This window comes from Microchirus variegatus, assembly GCF_963457635.1.
Source record: "Microchirus variegatus genome assembly, chromosome: 21".
In the NCBI taxonomy this organism is placed as follows: domain Eukaryota; kingdom Metazoa; phylum Chordata; class Actinopteri; order Pleuronectiformes; family Soleidae; genus Microchirus; species Microchirus variegatus.
In genome coordinates, this window is record NC_139822.1 from 9,771,890 (window position 1) to 9,794,986 (window position 23,097).

Genomic DNA, 23,097 nt, shown 5'->3' on the forward strand with positions numbered 1-23,097 from the left:
ATTTATAAATAAATAAAAGTATGAAAGCATTTAAAGATGGTTTTAAATTCTAGCTTTAAGCGTATAGTTTGGTCGTATTTTATTTTGAAGGTCACACCCGGAAACGCTCGACAGCAGCAGGAGCAGATGGGACCAGATAACGGACTTGTGTTCATTTTTTATCGTAACGTCATGCAGCGGCTGTTGTTCGTGTTCGTGGCCGCTCTCGGGGCGTCGGTTCTCGGCCTTCCCGGGCCCCGCGAGAGCCCGGCGGCGGAGCCCTGCGCCGCCCCGCAGCAGTGGGAGGGCAGGTGGGTGGTGTACGACCACAGCACCGGGAGGAACAACCGCGCCGCCGTGTCCTACGATGCCCTGAACCGGAGGCTCCGAGTCCTGGAGCAGCACAAGAAACACACCCCGTGTCAGCGGTGAGAGCCTGAAAAACACCATAATAAGTCTCGTTTATTCACATTATCCTTCATTCAATACAATACAATGTCATTAAAAACAACAAAACACTGCATTTTAAATGCAAGTTATACTTAAAAATACACCTTTGTGCATTTGTCTTCTCCTTAAAGGTACAATTCAGGTTTACTCTCCCGCACCAAAGCCCATAGAGAAAATCAGTGATTTTAGCTCACAGGGACACAGGAGCTGCTGGTCTACTGCTGCCTCGTGTGGTCACTTTGTGTCACTGAAGTCTGTCTAAATTAAATATTTTTAAAGCCGAATTTTACAGAATAATTCATTATAACTCAGTGATGGAGGCAGCAGTGGATCAACAACTCTTGTGAACTCCTGTGTCTCTGTGATGTTAAAATCACTGATTTTCTCTATGGGCTTTGGTGTGGGAGAGTGAGTGACTTTGGTGTGGGAGAGTTTCCGGCTGTTAACAGTCTGTCTAACAGTGAAATAAAGACGTGAACATGTGACGTAGACACCGTAGACTTCATCTGACGTAGATTTCTGACCATGTGTCTTCATGTAAACCACTCACTCTCCCGCACCAAAGTCAGGGATGGACCTGACGTGTCCCGCCTCTGTTTAGTTTAAAACGCCGTTCATCTCTCTCTCGTCTCCGCCAGGTATTTTGAGTACATCTACCTGTACCAGAACATGGTGGCGTTCCAGATTGACCAGAAGACCCAGGCCTGCTCTAAGCTCGCCCTGACGGACGCCTGGGATCCCTTCGACATCCCCGACAACTCCACCTTTGAGGACCAGTACATCATCGGCGGTCCCGGGGACAACGTGGAGGTCCAGGAATGGTCGGACAGGAAGCCGGCTCGCAAACGTACGTCTTTAAGTCCGTTTTACGCTAAGGGATAGAAGAACTGAGGTGAAGTCAACACTCTCCCACACCAAAACTACTGATTTTAGAGATATCGTAGACTTAAAGTGACATAGATTTCACACGATATGTCTTTTATTACGAGGCTAAAGTCGTTTTTTTCTTGTGTAAAACTTTTGTAAGTATGTCATAAGCGATGCTATTCCCGCTGAGCTACCGTCGACCCCAGTCACCTTATTATTTGGATGTTGAAATCACATTCAGATCAACGTCCATCAGGGCACAGATTTACTTTGGCTTTGTTCCTGGAAATGTTTTCGGAACATGGAACATAGAACATGGATGTCGGGGTAAAACTAGAGCAGGTAGATCCACATCTCTGTTTAGGATTTTGAACCCGAGACCTTCTTGCTGCGAGGCAACATTGCTAAACTTTTGTCTTTGCAAATTAGCATTTTCTGTGATTAAAAGACCGATGAACACCGACGGCAATAATCGCTTTGCACTAAAGTGAATTATGACTTGTTTCTTTTTGTTTACATCCTATCAAAACACATGGATGACGTATGCAGCGCTAAACACATTGCTGTCGTACGCAGCTCTTAACACATGGATGACGTACGCAGCGCTAAACACATGGATGACGTACGCAGCGCTATACACGTGAATGACATATGCAGCGATATACACGTGAATGACGTACGCAGCGCTAAACACGTGGATGTCGTACGCAGCGCTAAACACGTGGATGACGTACACAGCGCTAAACACGTGGATGTCGTACGCAGCGCTAAACACGTGGATGTCGTACGCAGCGCTAAACACATTGCTGTCGTACGCAGCGCTAAACACATTGCTGTCGTACGCAGCGCTAAACACACGGATGTCGTACGCATCGCTAAACACATTGATGTCGTACGCGGCGCTAAACACATGGATGACGTACGCAGCGCTAAACGCGCAACCTGATCACTGAGGACGGTTATTTTCCAATAAAACACATCCGAAAGTCCACTGCTAAGTACCAGGAACCACGTTACTGAAGACCGCTGTTGTCCGACAATTGTTGTTTAATTTGGCAAATTAGCTTAACGCGTGTTCCATTGCTGCGTCCCATTTACCTCGTAAGTCGGAAGTTAGAACTGGGAGTTTGAAAAGTACGATGTAGACAACAAATTCCAAAAAAATGTCAGAGTCCCGACCACACATGGAACGCGCCATCAGAACGAGAAGTTTCCTTTACTTTTTCAAAATAAAGGTCCTATTTGGGGTCTACCTGGTGGTTTATTCAGTGCCTGTGGTGGATTGTGGGTACAGTTGTTGTTTTTTCTGCTGGTGTCTCCTCCAGATGAGACCTGGGTGGGCGTGTACACCCTGAAGGACTGCTATCCAGTGCAGGAGACCTACGTCAGGAACAGCAGCGTCACCACCTCCACTCGCTTCTTCAACCTGCAGCTGGGCATCAGCGACCCCGACGTCTTCACCCCGCCCAGCACCTGTCAATCTGCCCGGCCCGAGAGGATGGCAGAGGTCGCCTGCTGAGGCCTCGACCTTTGACCTTTGACCTTTGACCTTAGAAGCTGAACAGCACTGTGACGCTGAGACTGAAACCACTCCCTCAACCTCAACCAACTGTTACTCTTTCGCGAGACGCTAAACTCGAATCATTTACATTTGGACTGCAGATAAACGGGTATTTGCTGCTAATTTGAGCGAGTTTTTAAGCTAACAGCAGGTGTATCGGTACGCGCCTGTTTGTTCTGTCTGTAGTTTGTGTTGTGATACAAATGAAATTTGACAATAAAACAGAAGAAGAAATTATATTAGAACGGAACGTCTTTACAGATAGAAGTGCTAGCTTATCGTGATGCTACGTGATTAGCTTCATGGTAAATGGTGACTTAAAGTCAAAGGATTTTTTTGTTTTGCTTTTAGCCTGAAATAAGGTCTATTGTACACGTTAGCCTTTAAGTGCTACGATAGATGCTAATAAGGAACTAGATGAGACTGGAGCGTTAGCCGGAGACGTCGACTCTTCGAAGCTAGCACCAACTTGTTGTACGAGCTTTTTTGCTTCCTGCAAATAAAATACAAATCTGACTTCTGTTCTCATTTGTTCAGATTATGTTGATGTGGGATTAAAATGTGTGAATGTTACAAATATACTGCTGTATGGTCGCTAAGCTGCCAGCTAGCTTACTCCAGCATTCTAGTGTTAGCTAGTTTGTGTGTGTAAACTCCTAAATATCAGGAGTTTAGGTTCACGGTGATGTTCAGTCATCACTTTACTGCAGAGATAAATATGAATGAATATAATAATCACAGCTGTATCTGAGCTGCGGTATATAAATATACATATATATATATATATATATTCACTCACACACTCTGTGTCACAAATGTGTATAAAAGTACAAATGAAAATGGACCAATGTGATAATAATTTTCAAACTTAAAGTGTATATTTTCTGGTGTAACTCTCATATTGACAACTTTATTGTTTTATCACTAATATAAATGACTCATCGCTTCAAACGACTTGTTTTAGCAATAATTGAAGTCACGTGAAAACTTTGTGAGAAACGTGAATAAATGAAGGCAACGAGGGGTTTTATTTATTTAAAAAATTAATGAAGACATTTCTACTTCCGGTACTACGGTATGTCTACTTCCGGGACTATAATACACTCGCGGCTGTAGGTGGCGCTAATGCGGCGAAACTCTCCTCAACCGCCGTCACCCTGACTACGCGAAGTAGAAATTCATCCACACGTGTGTGTGTGTGTGTGTGGAGTTCGTGACTAAAATAAAACCCCACAATTTATCGGAGGAATCGTGTCGCCGAAATAGTAAGTACACGTAGATCGTAGCGTGGATTTGTCTGGAATCACGTACGTGTGTGTCACGTCCGAGAGTTTCACTGTTTTTACCTAAAGTGTGTTCTAAAACACACGGGGTTTGGTTTGCTGTTTGCCAGCTAGCCAGTGCCTGAAGTTCGGTTAGCTCGTAGCTCGCTAACACGTGAACACAGTCGGTTTCCGTATAAACGTGTCGCAGCAGCAGGTTCGTAGGTCGTGTTTACGTGAATTTAACCGTCTCAATGTTACGTATGTTGTCCTTTTGTTTCACTACAGATGTGTTATATAAATGCGGTAGCTTGCTAGTTGTTCGGCTAGGCTAAGCTAGCGACGTTGATGTTATGAAACTGTCACCGTAAACGTCTATACCGTGTGACGCAGACCGTTTACAGTCGGTTAAATTTGAAATTTAAAGTCTCAAAAACAAAAAGTATGGAATGATTTGAAATTTGGCATCATAATAGTCGGCATCGCCCTCAACAAGGATCTGTTGAAAATATTTGCATATCTCTTAAGAAATAATTTTCATGAATTTTTGAAATTCAGGAAATGTTCCATTTGCCCTGATGCACTTTGACAGTGAGCTGAGTTTCTTCTCAAAAACAAAAAGTATCTCGGAATGACTTGAAATTTACCATCATAATAGTCAGTATCACCCTGAACAAGGATCCGTTGAAAGTATTCGCATATCTCTTAAGGAATAATTTTGATGAATTTTTGAAATCAGGAAATGATCCATTTTCCCTGATGCACTTTGACAGTAAGCTGAGTTTCTTCTCGCACGTCTTTTTCCGGTCGGTCGTCATGGAAACATGTCGTGCTAATGTGCGTCAGCGGCGTTCATGTGCATTAACACCGTTAAGGCGCCCAGCACTATTCATAAACCATAACAATAACAGTCTGAGTTGCTAACGAAAAGGTCAAATTAAAATTGAGATCCCTTTTTTCTAATCAAAGATTTGTTTCACTTTCAGACCGTCATGGCGTCCTACACGTGCATCAGCTGCAGAGTTGCGTTCGCCGACGGCGAGGTGCAGCGGGCGCACTACAAAACCGACTGGCACCGCTACAACCTGAAGCGCAAGGTGGCCGACATGCCGCCTGTCACCGCCGAGAACTTCCAGGAGCGCGTGCTAGCTCAGCGCGCCGCCGCCGAGCAGCACCTGAGCGACGCGGCGGTCACGGAGGGCTGCGCCGTCTGCAACAAGAAGTTCTCCAGCGCCAACGCTCACCGGAACCACATGCAGTCGCACAAGCACCAGCAGGCGGAGAAGCAGGCGCTGCTCGCCGCGCAGAGGAAAGTGGACAAGATGAACGAGAAGAACCTGGAGAAGGGACTCGGCGAGGAGAAGGCGGACCGCGACGCCAGGAACGAAGCTCTGCAGCAGGCACTCAGGGAGCAGCAGAGGCCGAGCCAGGCGCCGGAGGGCGTGGCCAAGCAGAGGGCGGAGAAGCCCGACGTACCGCCGCGCATGATGTGGCTGGAGGAGCAAGCTAAGAGACGAGAGAAGGGGGAGGGAGCCACCGCCGAGGAAGGTAAGCTAACCTTTTTATTAGCGCTGGGCACGTTAACGGCGGTTAGCGGCGTTAAACCATGACGTGTTTCCATGACGACTGACCGGTTATTGTGTCACGGCACCGTTTACCTATGGTTAGCGTTAGCCTACAGCCTACAAATAAGAAGCCTACCTGTGTACTGCGTATGTGTGCCTCTGTTTTTCAATGTTAGCGTTACTTTAGAGACTCATTTTAACAATCGGGAGTCACGGAAACATGACGTCACGCACGTCGTCATGGAAACATGTCATACGTTGACGCCGTAAACGTTGTCACGCGTTGACGTTGTCACGCGTTGATGTTGTCACCTTTAACATTATCACGAATTAACGCGTGTTAACGTTGACGCCATTAAAGTTGTCCCGAATTAACGCGCTGTAACATTAACGCCGTCGGCGGTGCTAACGTTGTCGTGTGTTAGCGTTGACGGCGCTAGCGTTGTCACAAGTTAGCGTAGATGCCGCTAACGTTGTCACGCATTAATGAGAGTTAACGTTGACGACGTTAACGATGTCACGCGTTGACTTTGTTGCCGTTAACGTTGTCACGCGCTGACGCCGCTAAAGTTGTCACACGTTGATGCCGCCAAAGTTGTCACACGTTAGCGTTGATGTCGCTTAAGTTGCCGTAAACGCACATAAACATTCATTTGTGTTAAAGTCTGATTTTGTAAAATTGGGCTTTTGAAATATTTCATTTCGACTTAAATCAGTGACACAAAGTGACCACACGAGGCAGCAGAGGACCAGCAGCTCCTGTGTCCCTGTGAGCTAAAATCACTGGTTTTCTCTATGGACTTTGGTGTGTTTAAAATCCGGGGTTTTTTTGTCAGAACTTCATAAAATAAGACGTCTGTCGCGACTGCAGCTCAGGAGCTCATTGTTCTGTTTTCATATCGATCTTCCAGAAGAGTGGGCGGACGTTGATGAGGAGGACGATGACATGGAGGAGGTGGAGGAGGAGGAGGAGGAGGAGATGATGGATGAGGAGGAAGGAGACTCTGCAGCTTCCTCTGACCTCCACCCTGCGGCGCTGTCCGGCTCCATCCCCGTCAGCGACTGCCTCTTCTGCTGCCATCACTCAAAGTCGCTGATGAAGAACGTGGATCACATGACCAGAGTCCACGGCTTCTTCATCCCCGACGTGGAGTTCCTCGTCAACCTCAGGGGCCTCGTCCGCTACCTGGGTGAGTCTGCGGCGTACGAACGAGGAAATGTTCTAATGTTGAAAAAGCTTAATAATGTTTTTTTATCCCTTTATTTTCCTGCGTCAGGAGAGAAAATCGGTGCTGGAAACGTTTGTTTATGGTGCAACGAGAAGGGTCGCTCGTTTTACTCCACTGAGGCCGTTCAGAGTCACATGACCGACAAAAGCCACTGTAAACTCTTCACAGACGGAGACGCCGCGCTGGAGTTTGCAGACTTTTACGACTTCAGGTAAAAAATAAAAACAAAGACGTCATAAAACATCAAATAAATGGATAATAATTAACTTTTGGATGAAAAGAACGAGGTCAAAGTGGACTCTGCACACACTTGAAGCCCCCAATCCTAATCTGTGGCACATTAACGGACGGATGTTTGTTGTGTTTACAGATTGAGTGTTTTTATTTGACTGATGTTTGTTTGTTTGTTTGTTGTTGCGTCCTTACAGGAGCAGTTACCCTGACAGGAAGGAGACAGATGATTGTGACGTGAACACAGATGATCTGCCCGACGACAAGAACCTGGAGTACGACGACGACACTCTGGAGCTCACTCTGCCGTCAGGTGACCACACTTCACCTCTGTTGTTTTTGTTGTTATTGTCGTTATTAGTATTATTATTACTGTTATTATTGTTGTTATTAGTGTTATTATTATTGTCATAATTACCGTTATTATTATTATCATTATTACTGATATTATTACTATTATTATTGTCATCAACAGTATTATTGTTATAGTTGTCGTTGTCATTATTATTATTATTATCATCATCACGTGGTTGCCGTGGCAGCCAGTTCTCCTCTCTTCTGTCTCGTCCTCTAACACAAAGTTTTATTTATATATATATATATATATATATATATATATATATATATATATATATATATATATATATATATATATATAATAAGTTAACATAAAACATATATAAAGTTAACTCGTCATGTGTTTGTTGTTGTTCTTCTTCTTCAGGAGCAAAGGTCGGCCATCGCTCTCTCCTCAGATATTACAAACAGAGGTTTGGAGCAGAGCGAGCCGTCGCCGTTGCACACAACAGGAATGCCGTGGGTCGAGTGCTGCGTCAGTACAGAGCTCTGGGCTGGGGAGACGGAGGTAAGACGGTCGTCTGGGGCTCTACAGCGCCCCCTAACATGAAAACAGATACCACATTGAGTTACGCCGAATTTCCTGAAACTTGGCGTGAAGACGTTTTAGATCAAGACGAATGAAAAAGTCGACCGTAACCACGGCCTCAACGCAACAGGAAGTCGGCCATTTTGAATTTGGGGCGTGAACGAACGAGACTTCAAAGGCTTTTTATTCCCATAAAAACTAAAATAATAATAATAAAGGTCCTGCTTCTCTCCATCTCCTAGGCAATGGCGCCCTCTACCAGCGGCCGAAGGACATGCAGTACGTGCAGATGATGAAGTCAAAGTGGATGCTGAAGATGGGCATGAATCACAACACCACCAGACAGAAGCACTTCAGACTACAAGTCATGTTCTAAACCGACCAAATGTGGGCGTGGCCACGCTTTACCCTCCACCAATGACACTTCATAGACACGCCGCCATCTTTGATTTTTTTTTTTTTTTAATAACGTCCGAATCATTCACGTACGAAGAAGAATCACGAGACACATTTACGAAATAATCTGACTCATCTTTAATGATATAAAATATTCATCTTTAATGATTAAATCCAACTCAATGGTTTCATATTTATCGTCGATGCTTGTCTTCCTTCAATTTGATAACACTTGTTTTCTCCCCAAAAACCACTCACTCTCCCACACCAAAGTCCAAAGAGAAAATCAGTGATTTTAGCTCACAGGGACACAGGAGCTGCTGGTCCTCTGCTGCCTCGTGTGGTCACTTTGTGTCACTGAGTTAAGTCTAAAGTAAATTTTTTTAAAAGCTGAATTCACTAAAATCAGTCATTGTAAGTTAGTGATGGAGGCAGCAGTGGATCAACAACTCCTGTGTGCTGTGATGTTAAAATCACTGGTTTACTCTATGGACTTTGGTGTGGGAGAGTGAGTGATTTTGGTGTGGGGAAATAGAAAAACACGGAAATAAGACCCAGCTAATTCACAGCTGTCGGTGTAAGTCCACGATGTCTTCAGAACACGTTCACGTCTTTATCTCGGTGTTAAACTGAACATTGTGAACCACTCACTCTCCCACACCAAAGTCCACAGAGAAAATCAGTGGTTTTTAGTCGTTTAAAACAACGACGACCTCCCATAATTCCACAGTGCTAATGCCTCTCAGCTGTTACTCTCACCAAGTCGTCCTCATGTCTGCAGCCACGCCCCCTTGTGTCACACACTCTTACACACACACACTCACAGGCCGGTGTGAGAGGAAGTGAATGAGCTCATTAAGAGCTGCTGTGGTTTGTTGCCTCACTGAGCAGCAGCAGCTTCCTGCTGCAGAAACACCATCACTTCTCAGTGACATCATCGGAACAAGAGCCGCCATCGCACGTCAGGAGTAATACAAAATAAGGATTTAAAGACGCCGTCAATCAAATACAGGCTTTAACGCATTTTATGGGATCGAAAACGGTGTTTGGGAACACTTTACTGGACTTAAAACTGACGTTTGTAAACCACTCACTCTCCCACACCAAAGTCCATAGAGTAACACAGTGATTTTAACATCACAGCATCATAACATCATAACCCTAACCCTTAAACTGACGTGGATTTTATGTTTAAGGTCTAAAATAAAAGTGAACTTGTATAAAAAGCCTCTTAATGACAGAAATTTTACTCTGAAACAACTTCCTCTGATGTAAAAGTTTATTATTATTATTATTAATAATAATAACAATAATAATAATAATAATAATAATAATATAATAGCAGGGTGTTTTTAAATATGTATAAGGCATCAGCCACCAAGCTGTTTTACACACAGTCACATCCAAAAGTTGTTTCACAGGAGGTCCTCCTCAGGTCCAGGTCCTCCTCAGGTCCAGGTCCTCTTCAGGTCCAGGTCCTCTTCAGGTCCAGGTCCTCCTCAGGTCCAGGTCCTCTTCAGGTCCAGGTCCTCTTCAGGTCCAGGTCCTCTTCAGGTCCAGGTCCTCTTCAGGTCCAGGTCCTCTTCAGGTCCAGGTCCTCTTCAGGTCCTCCTCAGGTCCTCCTCAGGTCCTTCACTCCTCCCTAAAACCCTCACCCTGCCTGTTTCCTCAGACCTTCTCTCCTCTCAGAAACAGAGTCTCGCTCAGAGCCTCAGGGACCTGGTATTGATCAGATCCTCGTAGGTAGTGATTGGACGTGAGTGGATCATTTCCTTTGCTGCATTAGAGTCCATTACTGACCCACTCCCCGGAAAGTGATAGACATCTGAAGAAGAAGGAGAAAAAAAGAGTGAGAGAAGATTCTGTCTCTGAAAGATGAGTCTGACAACGTTATTATTATTAGTTTGACGAGTGAGAGACGACGTGAACGAGTGAGGACATTGTGTTGTGACTGAATGAAACGGGTGTCTTTGTTTACGTGACAAGATTTGACAACGTGTCACGTAAACATGACGATCTGATACAAACCAGATGTGGACGCACGATGTCGACTTACTAACTCATCGTAACGACTTACTAACTCACAATAACGACTTACTAACTCACAATAACGACTTACTAACTCATCGTAACGACTTACTAACTCACAATAACGACTTACTAACTCATCGTAACGACTTACGAACTCATCGTAACGACTTACTAACTCATCGTAACGACTTACTAACTCATCGTAACGACTTACTAACTCATCGTAACGACTTACTCACAATAGCGACTTACTAACTCACAAGAACGACTTACTAACTCACAAGAACGACTTACTAACTCACAAGAACGACTTACTAACTCACAATGACTTACTAAATCTTCATAATGACTTTCTAACTCTTCATAATGACTTACTAACTCACAATAACGACTTACTAACTCACAATAACGACTTACTAACTCTTCATAATGACTTACTAACTCACTATAATGACTTACTCACAATAACGACTTACTAACTCACAATAACGACTTACTAACTCTTCATAACGACTTACTAACTCTTCATAACGACTTACTTACTCACAATAACGACTTACTAACTCACAATAACGACTTACTAACTCACAGTAACGACTTACTAACTCACAGTAACGACTTACTAACTCACAGTAACGACTTACTAACTCACAGTAACGACTTACTAACTCACCGTAACGACTTACTAACTCACAATAACGACTTACTTACTCACCATAACGACTTACTAACTCATAAAGACTTACTAACTCATCGTAACGACTTACTAACTCACAATAACGACTTACTAACTCATATCGACTTACTAACTCATAACGACTTACAATGACTTAGTAACTCATCGTAACGACTGACTTACTCATCATAACGACTTACTTCTTATTATATATTATTCTTTTATATATATTTACACATATATGTGTATATAGATATATATGTAGATATAGTATAGATATATAGTTAATAGGTCACGTGGCTGCCGCGTGGATCGTGTTATCAGTCCATTGATGTGTCAGTGATGTGATTGATGGCTCGTGACCGTGAGGAAGTGCAGGTCTCGCGTGTTTCCTGGACTCACAGCTGACCTGCACGAGACAGAGAGAGAGAGAGAGGGAGGCGGAGGCGGAGGAGGAGGAGGAGGAGGAGGATGATGAAGATGAAGATGAAGATGAAGATGCGTGGACGCTGCTCAGAGAAGCTCCGTGCGCCTGTGGAGCTCTGCACGCGCCTTCAGGCCACGGGAGGACCGGAGCATCAGGTCCGGTCTGGATTCTGAGCTTTGGATCTGGATTCTGGTTCTTGTCCTGGAGCTGCTCCTTCATCATCTTCATCATCATCATCTTCATCATCTTCTCTGCGCTGCTGTTCGCGGATCCTGCGTGAGCGCGCGTGCCTGTGGCATCTATGCACGTGAACCTGGACTGTGCGCGTGATGACGAGCACAGAGGGGGGGGAGGAGGAGAGGGGGGGCGCTGCCGTCACGCGCCACACCTGGGAGGAGGAAGAGGAGGAGGAGCCGGAGGAGCCGCATCCTCCTGAGGATGAAGGAGGAGGAGAGGAGTGTCGCGAGGGCCGGAGCTGCGGGAGCTGCGGGGACACGTGTGCGGGACACGCGGGGAAAGTGTGCGCGCCTGAGGATGAGGAAGAGGAAGAGGATGGAGCTGCGGGAGGAGGAAGATCGTGTAAGATGCAGGCGATGACTTCAAACTGCAGCAGCAGCGACACCTGCAGTCCGACCCCGAGCTGCAGGATCTGCTTCCAGGGCGCAGAGCAGGTACAGGGCGACAGGGGGCGCTGTCACTCAGCTGTGTGTGTGTGCGTGTCTGTCTGTCTGTCTGTCTGTCTGTCTGTCTGTCTGTCTCTCTGTGTGTGTGTCTGTGTGTGTGTGTGTGTGTGTGTGTCCCTCAGGTCAGTCTAAATGAGTTTAAATGTTATATCCTTCTTTATAAACAGCGCCCCCTGTCTGTCTGTGAGGATTGTGAAGCCTTTGTCGTGGTTTTATCCACGTGTTTGTTCTGAAGTGTTTTTAAACCCACACAGTTTACATGACAGCATCACCACTGACCTTAATATACTATTAATGTACTATGAATATACTATTAATACATAGTGGTTTACAAACTTCAGCTTCCTGTTGTTAAAGTCTGTCTCTCAGTGAAGATAAAGACGTGATCATGTGACGTAGATGTCGTCGAATTAAACTGACGCAGATTTTATGAGGTTAATTTTTTGTTTTATCCACATGTTCATTAAAATATTCCTTTAAAAGACAACACATACGTGTTTGTGTTCAAAGAGTTCTTTTTTCTCTGATGAAGGAATCAAACCATCTCATGATGACCTTTTCCTGAAGTCACTGTTCCCTCCTCCTGTCTGTGCCTGACCTCTGACCTCTGACCTCTGACCTCTGACCTCTGACCTCCTCTCAGGGCGACCTGCTGAACCCGTGTCGCTGCGATGGCTCGGTGCGTTACACGCACCAACACTGTCTGCTGAAGTGGATCAGCGAGCGCGGCTGCTGGACCTGTGAACTCTGCTGCTATCGCTTCCACGTCATCGCCATCAACATGAAGAGACCGTGGCAGGTTAGGCCACGCTTTGACCTTTGACCCCCCCCCACAGATGACTGGAGGAGAAGCTGGGCAGCAGCATCTTTATGAGAGGTTGAGACGTTGTAACTTAGTGATGGAGGCAGCAGTGGATCAACAACTCCTGTGAACTCCTGTGTGCTGTGATGTTAAAATCACTGGTTTTCTCTATGGGCTTTGGTGTGGGAGAGTGAGTGGTTTATAAACGTCAGTCCCTCTCTCTCTCTCTCTGCAGTGGCAGTCCATCACCATCACCCTGGTGGAGAAGGTGCAGATCATCGCCGTCTTCCTGGGCTCCCTCTTCCTCGTGGCGAGCATCTCGTGGCTGCTGTGGTCAGCGCTCAGCCCTCACGCCGTCTGGCAGCGCCGCGACGTCCTCTTCCAGATCTGCTACGGCATGTACGGCTTCATGGACCTGGTCTGTGTCGGTGAGTGTCGGACGAGACGTCTGCGTCACACAACCGCGTCTTTATCTTTAACTGTCAACAACAGGAAACTGAAGTTTGTAAACCACTCACTCTCCCACACCAAAGTCCATAGAGAAAACCAGTGATTTTAGCTTACAGGGACACAGGAGCTGCTGGTCCTCTGTTGCCTCGTGTGGTCACTTTGTGTCACTGAGTTAAGTCTAAATTAAATATTTTAAAAGCCGAATTTTACAAAATCAGTCATTGTAAGTTAGTGATGGAGGCAGCAGTGGATCAACAACTCCTGTGAACTCCTGTGTGCTGTGATGTTAAAATCACTGGTTTACTCTATGTACTTTGGTGTGGGAGAGTGAGTGGTTTGAAACACAGATTTTAACCACTTAACAAAAGAGTCATCTGATAAAATCTATGTAATTTGAAGTCTACGATATCTACGTCACATGATCACGTCTTTATTTCACTGTTAGACAGACTTTAACAACAGGAAACTGAAGTTTATAAACCACTCACTCTCCACACCAAAGTCCATAGAGTAAACCAGTGATTTTAACATCACAGCACACAGGAGTTCACAGGAGTTGTTGATCCACTGCTGCCTCCATCACTAACTTACAATGTCTTGTTTTGTAAAATTCGGCTTTTAAAATAATTCATTTAGACTTAACTCAGTGACACAAAGTGACCACACGAGGCAGCAGTAGACCAGCAGCTCCTGTGTCCCTGTGAGTTAAAATCACTGGTTTTCTCTATGGACTTTGGTGTGGGAGAGTGAGTAGTTCACAAACTAACCCTAACAGTGAGATAAAGACGTGAAACATGTTCTTAAAGATATCGTAGCCTTTATAACTGCGTTTTTCCTTGAATAACGAGCACCTGTCGTTGCAACAGGCTTGATTGTCCACGAGGGGGCAGCGGTGTACAACGTCTTCATGCGCTGGCGCGCCGTCAACCTGCACTGGGACGTCCAGAGCTACGACAAGACCAAGGACATGGAGGAGATCAGCACCGGTCACTCCTCGCTGGCCCCCAGGACGCTGTGGTTGCCCCTGGCGACCTTTGGCCCCAGCGGACCCTTACACTCCACGCAGCTGGGGCCGCGGCCGTGGAGCTGCTGCCTCTGTTTGGGGCCCCTCTGTCCCCGAGTGCTGCCCCGGAGCAGCCAGAGCCAGGAGAGCGGCTCTGGAGAGGTCGTCATACGAGTGACCTCAGTGTAGCACACACACACACACACACACACACACACACACACACACACACATTCTTGTACCTGCTGCACACTGAGGACCAGCATTTCCACTTTATAAATCAACACAATTACAAATATCTACTTCATGAATCTACAAAGAACTACTGGTTGCAGTACCATAAAACGTCTGCAGGTGGAGCCCCAGAGCAAAAAGGGCTGGAAAACTTTTTAGATTTTTATTTTTTTGTAATTTTTGGTCCAAAATTTGACAAAAACGTCATACTATGCTATGGCGACCAAATTTTAATTTTTTTTTTTAACAAATTGAACCGGCCAAACTCCCTCTGTAAAAATGACCTCACTTTGTTGGTTGAAAAACCTCACTGGTCCTCAGTATGCCACAAGTACAAGAACATACACACACACACACACACACACACACACACACAACCCATCAGAACTTTAATGCACACACAGATTATAAACATGAGCACAGACACCCTGATGTCAGAGTGCAGCAGAGACATGGACGTGAATGAATGTGATTTCAACGGTTAACGTCGAGGAAGAGGAGGAGGAGGAGGAGGTTTTCTGTTCTCTTGAGCTTCCTGGATCCCTGTGCTGTCGTGGATGGGTTGTTTAAAGGGTCGGTGAGCTGGATTGGGGCTCAGTTCATGACTTAAAGTGATAGTTCAGGGTTTTATTGGCACACAGTCAGTGCACAGACTGTGCCGTGTGCGCCCCCCTGTGCCTGGAAAAGAGACTGCGGCACAGACGATGGCCAGATTTCAGCCATTTAACAAAATCTGGAATATTTTTAAGACAACATGTTCACGTCACTCTGCCACACCAAAGCCCAATAGAGAAAATCAGTGATTTTTAGCTTGTGGAGACACAGGAGTTGCTGGTCTACTGTTGCCTCGTGTGGTCACTTTATGTCATTAAAATAAATTAGAATAAATCATTTTTAATGCCGATTTTTACAAAATAAGACCTTTGACGTTAGTGATGGAGGCAGCAGTGGATCAACAACTCCTGTGAAAATCACTGGTTTTCTCTATGGGCTTTGGTGTGGGAGAGTGAGTGGTTTACAAACGTCAGTTAGCAGTTGTTAAAGCCCGTGAGATAAAGACGTGAACACGTTCTGAAAACATCGTAGACTCGTGTGTTTTTACGTGAGTCTAAATTCATGTTTTTCCGGCGGTTGTCGGTGACTTCCAGGAACAGGAAGTGACTTCCAGAAACAGGAAGTGTCCCTTTATACTCTGTGTTTTTGGGTGATTTGATTTGTCTGGTGCCTTCAGAGGCCGCGGTGACGTCTTTGCACTGTGCAGCACAGAAATGACTTGAATGTGACTGTTTGCTGTTGGCTGTTATTTATAATTCTGTTGAATGTATCATTGATGTGATGTATAAAGAATATTTATTATATACACACAGAGCAGCGTGGGTTATTATTATCTTACATTATAACCATTGTTTTGGAATTGTTATTGGTAGAAAAGTGATTGAACAGGTGATTGAACAGGTGATTGAACAGGTGTACATAATAATGTGGCAGCTGAGTGGATTTCCTTTTTGGCGCGAGGACACGCACCTGCGTGCGCGCTGCGGTTTTATTTATCGTATCACTGCGCCACAGCTCTAACGGCGGAAGTGTTCGCGTGACTTCTTCTAACGTCGGTGAAAAGCGGAATAATCACGCAGTTAAATGTAATTAAATCGCGTCCGTGTAAACTGTGATGAACGTCGTTTATTTTAAACACAGTTTAAATCACTTTAAATCCCGGAACTACAGCGTTGATGGCGGCGGCGGCGGAGGAAGACAACGTCGGCGGCAGCAGCAGCGGTGCTGCGGCTCCGCTACACTCACTGCTAACCTTAAAACTACGCAAAAGTGTCACGCAGAGGCAGATAAACGCCGTTTTTATGAAGCCAGGTCATTTATTTGAAGACATTATAACGTTGTGAACTGTGAAGAGTCCAATTTTCCTCAATATTTACCGTGAAATTCCTATTTTTGGGCACCAAGAACGGAATATTTTTGCTAGCTCGCATGATGACAAAGCGTAATTGGACGTGGAGAATGTTCTGGAAAAGACGTCAGAGGAAACGAGGAAGTGTTGGTGTTTGTGACGGAGACTGTTTTCACTCCACAAGCTGCTGTTGCCATCTAGTGGTGAGTGAGACACATGCAATATGCAATATTGTGATAATATCATGTCATGACTTGTGATAATAACTTGTGGCGATATATTGTGACTTAAATATTGTGATAATATTGTATCGTGACTTAAATATTGTTGTAATATCCTATTGTGACTTAAATATCGTGATAATATCCTGTCGTGATAATATCGTATCGTGACTTAAATATTGTGATAAAATTGTATCGTGATATCGTATCATGACTTAAATATCGTGATAATATCCTATTGTGACTTAAACATCGTGATAATATCCTATTGTGACTTAAACATCGTGATAATATCCTATCGCAACTTAAGCATTGTATCGTGACTTGAACATCGTGATAATATCCTATTATGACTTAAATATTGTATCCTGACTTGAATATCGTGATAATATATCGTGACTTGAACATCGTGATAATATCCTTTTATGACTTAAATACCGTATCGTGACTTGAATATCGTGATAATATCGTGACTTGAATATCGTGATACTATCGTATCCTGGTGTCTGTGGTGATTGTTTTTGTTAAAACAGTAAAAACGGTACAAACTCGTACAAAAAGGTCGTGAAAACAAACGTGAACTCGCCTTCAAATGAAATATGTAACCATTTATTGTTAGAATCGTTCTTTCAACACATAAACACCACAAATACAGATGTTTTGTCATTGTCGTACGAGTTATTCCCACCTTCAGTTGGATGGTTGTGTAGCGGAACATACCCAGAAGAAAAGTATTTCATTTATTTAATAATATATAAAATCCCCATGTGGTCATCATCCAAGAAAAACCCCAACAACAACAACAACAACAACAACAACAAGAGAAGGCAAAGTTGTGCAGTATAAAATGTACAGCCATGTGATTATAGCATCTATATATATAACATTGCACATTATACCGTAAAAGAAAACCACACGTAGAACACAAAATAATAAGTGTACACAATTTACAACAAGGCACCGTGGAATCTCACACACACACACACACACACATCTTTGGATGGATCTGCCGCCTGCGGAGCTCCACTGAAATGTTGTAGGAATGTTGCACTGCTAAGCTAACTGCTAAGCTAACGTCCACCTTTAAAGGGCTAGTTTGGGATCATTTTTACACGTAAGTGGTTGTGTGACACATATTCAGTGTGATATCTTAACGACATCGAAATGTTTTTTTTTTTTAAGGCATGTTGAAGTGCTTCGTACGTACAGAACAAAAGATTAGGGCTGAGGTCAGACTACACGTTTGTGTTTCACTGGAAAAATGAAGATTTGGGCTTGAAATGACAGCGTCGTAGATTCAAAGGTCCAAAACGACAGTATCGGACTGATATTGGTATCGGTGGTCGCTCAGATCAACGTCTTTGACGTGGCAGAACTTCTACGTCGTAGAAGGCTAGGGGGGAAAAAACGTCACTTTCCAATAGGACACGCTAAATTGATTGTCGTTCACGAGAGAAAACTAAACAAAACACGATTGATTTCATGGGCCGACTGTGGATGAACGGTTTAGTAAAAATTACAAATTTAGACATTTGTATATCACAAGTTCATCTTTGCGATGTCAGTTTGAAATATTAGCTAATATACTTTCTTTGTTCTATGAGGCAAAGACCAAAGAGTCCAGGCACCGTTTACCAGTTAGCTCTGTTAGCTCCGTTAGCTCCTTTTGCGCCGTTAGCGCGCCTACGGTCGAAATGGAGCGGTCTGTTTATTAAAGGAAAAGAGCAGCACTAACACAGTCAGTCGTCATGGAAACGCATTGTGAGTTAACGTACGCTAACGTTGACGCCGTTATCGCGTTAACTAAAATATATTCATACATATATATTATTCCCAATTAGCTTAACTATCGATCGGAATCACAAAGCCGATAAAGTGCAGTCTGACCTCGGTGTGACGCGATCATCACTTGACGTTTGCTACACACTGTACGTGGTTTTTGATAAAACACTTCGTTGACTTCAGAGGGTGGACTCAGAGTTCGCAGTGTGTAAAGTTCGCATCGTAGCACCTTAGAGATTCTGGTTTCACAAACACAAACAGTGGCATTGAAATGATTTTTAAAAACAACAGTTTTCGTTCGAACAGGCACTTGTTTGACGTTTGAATCACCAGGAAATCGAAATCGGAACGATCGGTCGCGGAATCGAGACGATAACAGCTGCGCATTATTTACAGTGAACGCATCGTTCCGCGGAAAGAAAGAAAGAACGTAAAAATAAAAACCAGACGATTCAGTCCCAGAGTTTGACAAAGCAGAAGGAAAAAGGCACAAAGGCTTGAGTTTGTTTTTCTTTTCTCCGTCCTCGCTGCTTCGGTTTTGTTTGTTTTTGTTTATTTCTTCACATTCGGACAGCCTGTACACACACACACACACACACACACACACCCTCCCAAAACACACAAAAACACTCCCGACCTGAAACCATCGCCATCTTATTCCAAAACAAGCCACAAAACAAAGGTCGCATTTTTTTACATTCAGGCGACGTTCTTTGGTCCAAGAAATGACGCGGAATAGTTTTTTTTGTATTTAGCCGACAGATTCTGATGTCTTTTCTTACTCTGTGCCTTCAAAACCCTCGTCAGGGGAAGCCATGACTCAGAAAACGCTAAGTTCGTGTCGAGTTGTATTCGGACTCCTTATATAAAGCGGTGGGATGCGTTTGTTGACGTGTTTCTCAGCTCCGACAGAATGAAAAATCAACCTGGCAAGTTCGTAAATTGTGTCCGAACATGATAGCATTTCAAGAGAATTAACGCTAATAATAACTAACGTACTCTGTGGGGCTCAAACCTTCCACGTTCCGCGTTACCAAAGGAAAGATTGCGTCAGTCTAGCGTCCCGCGCCTTCCGCAGAGTTCACTTCCTCACAAAAACAGTCCATGGTTACGGTTTTTCTTTGTCGTTTTGACCAAAACAAGATTGTACCACCTACTGGTCTGGAGAGTGCGCTCGAGTTCGTCCGCAAACTCGTCCCCCAGCGGACCTCTGTGCGGTCGTGTTTTGGAATATGAAACAATTGTCAAAACAATCGTTTGAGCTCGTTAGCATTAAAGAACGTTTTTGCCGTTTTGTCTCCAGCATCCACAGAGTCCGCGAAACGGCCTGCGACAGCCACGCTCCGCCCTCCAAGGTCAGAAGGTCAAAGGGGCGGGGCTTCACCAGGCGCTACACTGGCTGCCGTGGCTGCTGACGGACTGAGAGTTGCTGTAGCGCTTCTTGACGATCATGCTGATGTAGGCCTTCATCAGCTTGGCGATGTCCATGACCTGCAGAGGTGAGGAGGAGTGGCGTTAAATTACATCGTCTAAAGGGTTAAAGGGATAGTTAAAGGTTTTTTGTGCACCCTCCCTTTGGAAGTAGCACTGCGTATCGTACGAACCATGTGGGTTTCGAAGAGCAGCTCTCGGCCTTCCACGGCGATCCTGTAGGCATTGGGCAGCGGAGCGCCGAAGGACAGAATCTGTTCGTATGGGAAAACCTCCAGAGGCCAGAGCTCGCCTCGCTTGTACACCGATATGGCTTCACGGCTCACGCCCAACCACAGCTCGAAGGGGAACGAACCGTCCCGACACTGAAACGACAAACGTGAAGCACCGTGAGGTTTTGACTGAGGACTAAATTTGTATTTTCTTTAGTGCTGTCAAAGAATAATTGCAATTAATCTCACATTTTTATCTATTCTTAATGTTCCTTGATTTCTTTTTGTCATTTTAATGCTCTTATCTACATAGAAAAGTGGATCGGCTTGCTTTGTGTAAATGTTATTTGCATATTTTGGCACATACTGTAGTCTAGGGCTGAACAATTCATCGAAATTTATCTAAATTGCAATACAAGTTACTGCAATTTCAAGACACAATATTTATAATATATTTGTTCAAGCCAAAATATATATTTTTTTGATGAATTATTACATTATTACACATCTTATTCTACAGACTGAACCACGCTGAGAGACAAACTAATCTATGTTACAGACTAAACTGGTGTGTGTGTGCGTGCGTTCGTGCGTGCATGTGTGTGTGTGTGTGTGTGCTGTAGGAGGTACGAGAGGTTAACGTAGGTGAAGCAGGAAGTAATGTGTTGTTTACATTAGCGAGCCGCAGGTGAATAAAGAGCCGTTCTTTGACGCAGACGAAGTCCCGTGGTTTAACTCGTCGTTGCCTGACGAGCTAACCCGAGCTGAAGGAGCTAGCGGAGAAGCGCTCGCCATCCGCTCAAAACAGAACGTTTACTCTTTACTTACGCGAGCCGACTACACTTTGACCGGCTCGCGTTCTAACGTTACTAGTTGATGCAACATCTTGTGCAAAAAAACGACAAATTTGCTCGGCCAAAAAGAGCGTTAATCGCGGAATTAAAAAAATTGATTAATTGATTAATTGGTTAATAACGCGTTTAACTGACAGCACTAGTTTTCTTCAAAATACATCGTTGGTGTGGCTGTGATGTTCCTCACCTCGACATTGAACAGCGTGGATCCGTATCCCTGCCACTCCTTCACAAGCGTCATGTATTTGACCATGGCCTGCTCCTGGTTCATCCCCTGCAGCTTCTTCCACTTGTCCATCGCGCTGGTCCTAACCGCCGCCTCCTCCTCCCGCATCCAGGCCTCCAGGCTGCTCTCCTCCTCCAGCTTCTGCCGACTCAGCGAGCCACTCCTGAAGCTCCGCCTCAGCGTTCCCTCCAGGAAGCTGGAGCGCTTCCTCTCCGACGTTCCCGAGCGCTCTGCCGCCGAGCCGGCGCCCGGGGCGAACGTCTTTGCGGAGTTCTGCACCCGGGCCCGCAGTCGCGCCATGGGGAACACCTGGGACATTTCTGGAACGTTGGCCTGGGAGCTGTGATCGCCCTGGAGGTACTGAAGCCTCAGCGCAGCCAAGAACTGAAGAGTCTCCTCCGGGGCTGGATACTGACCTCGGATGACGGCTTCATGGGCCTGAAGACAGCAAATAAAGACGGAAAGATTGTTTTAATGCGATGAATGAACGACATGAATGACAAAGCGTAGTCGGACGTGCAGAATGTTCTGGAAAAGACGTCAAAGGAAACGAGGAAGTGTTTGTGTTTGTGACGGAGACTGTTTTCACTCCACAAGCTGCTGCCATCTAGTGGTGAGTGAGACACATGCACACGAATCACACACTGAGTTCGTGGTGCGTTCCATTTCCTGTACAACCGGAAGTGTAACTGGGAGTAAACCCGGGGTTAGCCATTGTTAGCTACACCAACTGAAAATGATGCGTCATGACTTGTGATAATAACTTTTGCCGATATATTGTGACTTGAATATTCTGATAATATTCTATCGTGACTTAAATATCGTGATAATATTGTATTGTGACTTAATATCGTATCGTGACTTAAAAATCATGATTATTTATTGTGACGTTAATAATCATGATATCCTATCGTGACATAAATATCGTGATAATATCCTATCGTTTCAATACATAAACACCACAAATTTGGATGTTTTGTTTTTGATAAAAGATACTGTTATTGTTGTACAGGTTATTCCCTGTGAATGAACGATGGTTTAACCTCGTCTCACCTGTTCAAACATGAAGGCGAACTCGACGCTGTCTCGGGGAACATTGTCCTTGTCCAAGAAGCAGTAGAGCTTGAAGTAAAACTTCCAGCCGGTGTTGTGTTCCTCTTGACTTGCTGAAAGCCTGGAGACCAGATCAGACCAGAGAGAGAGTGCGTTAATAACGGGCTTAAAGTACGGAACAATGCGTACGGGATGATTTGTTACGGCACTGGGGCGCTCACTTCTCAAATTTGGCGAGGACATCGGCCACCACCGTGCGGCTCTCGATGGCTTTCTCCGCGGCGTCGTTGTGTTCGAACAGAGCGAACATGTTCCTGCTGTCCTCCATGGCCAGGCCTCGGATCAGCTTCTCTACCACCTGACACACAAAAGCATAGACGTCTCACTGATCTGCGAACAGGTCTAGGATTAGATCTTAAATGCAGACTGCAGCCCCAGCGTCGCCCACCTCTCCGGCCGTTGTGTGTGAGTTGATGGTGATCTTGCAGGATCCTCCTCCGTGGCAGTGAACGGTCGTACTCATGTCCTGCCGCGCCACGATGGCCCGGATCTCCTCCTGCGACGGGACGTACTCCCGGGCTCGAGTCTTCCTCAAGGAGTCCAGAGCGAAAGCGGCGTAGCGATCCATCTCCGAGCCGGGGAAGAGCTCATGAGTCCTGCAGATTTACATCGTTAGCCATTTA

The 23,097-nt window shown here is 45.0% G+C and overlaps 5 protein-coding genes across 5 annotated transcripts in view; 3 read left to right on the top strand and 2 right to left on the bottom strand.

Annotated features, from left to right (window-relative positions):
• LOC310942586 (tripartite motif-containing protein 16-like) overlaps positions 1-23,097 on the bottom strand; it is a gene marked incomplete at its 3' end in the record, with an annotated part of 323,438 nt that overhangs the window by 227,454 nt on the left and 72,887 nt on the right. The window lies entirely within an intron of this gene.
• epdr1 (ependymin related 1) lies at positions 151-3,373 on the top strand. Its single transcript, XM_083907583.1, has 3 exons — positions 151-407; positions 1,068-1,276; positions 2,622-3,373. The coding sequence occupies exons 1-3, from the start codon at positions 172-174 to the stop codon at positions 2,813-2,815; spliced, it is 639 nt and encodes a 212-aa protein (XP_083763709.1). The 5' UTR covers positions 151-171; the 3' UTR covers positions 2,816-3,373.
• Positions 4,043-8,730, top strand: znf622 (zinc finger protein 622). Its single transcript, XM_083907571.1, has 7 exons — positions 4,043-4,122; positions 5,106-5,667; positions 6,596-6,874; positions 6,962-7,124; positions 7,342-7,457; positions 7,869-8,009; positions 8,273-8,730. The coding sequence occupies exons 2-7, from the start codon at positions 5,112-5,114 to the stop codon at positions 8,404-8,406; spliced, it is 1,389 nt and encodes a 462-aa protein (XP_083763697.1). The 5' UTR covers positions 4,043-4,122; positions 5,106-5,111; the 3' UTR covers positions 8,407-8,730.
• marchf11 (membrane-associated ring finger (C3HC4) 11) lies at positions 11,890-14,687 on the top strand (the record flags this gene model as incomplete). Its single annotated transcript, XM_083907761.1, has 4 exons — positions 11,890-12,231; positions 12,887-13,042; positions 13,281-13,473; positions 14,362-14,687. The coding sequence occupies 4 exons, from the start codon at positions 11,890-11,892 to the stop codon at positions 14,685-14,687; spliced, it is 1,017 nt and encodes a 338-aa protein (XP_083763887.1).
• myo10 (myosin X) overlaps positions 20,010-23,097 on the bottom strand; it is a gene marked incomplete at its 5' end in the record, with an annotated part of 56,201 nt that continues 53,113 nt past the window's right edge. The window contains 6 exons of the mRNA XM_083907549.1: positions 20,010-20,129; positions 20,243-20,434; positions 21,323-21,799; positions 22,415-22,535; positions 22,636-22,772; positions 22,863-23,070. Coding sequence (XP_083763675.1) covers positions 20,019-20,129; positions 20,243-20,434; positions 21,323-21,799; positions 22,415-22,535; positions 22,636-22,772; positions 22,863-23,070 — 1,246 coding nt within the window. The 3' untranslated portion in view covers positions 20,010-20,018. The remainder of the gene's footprint in view (positions 20,130-20,242; positions 20,435-21,322; positions 21,800-22,414; positions 22,536-22,635; positions 22,773-22,862; positions 23,071-23,097) is intronic.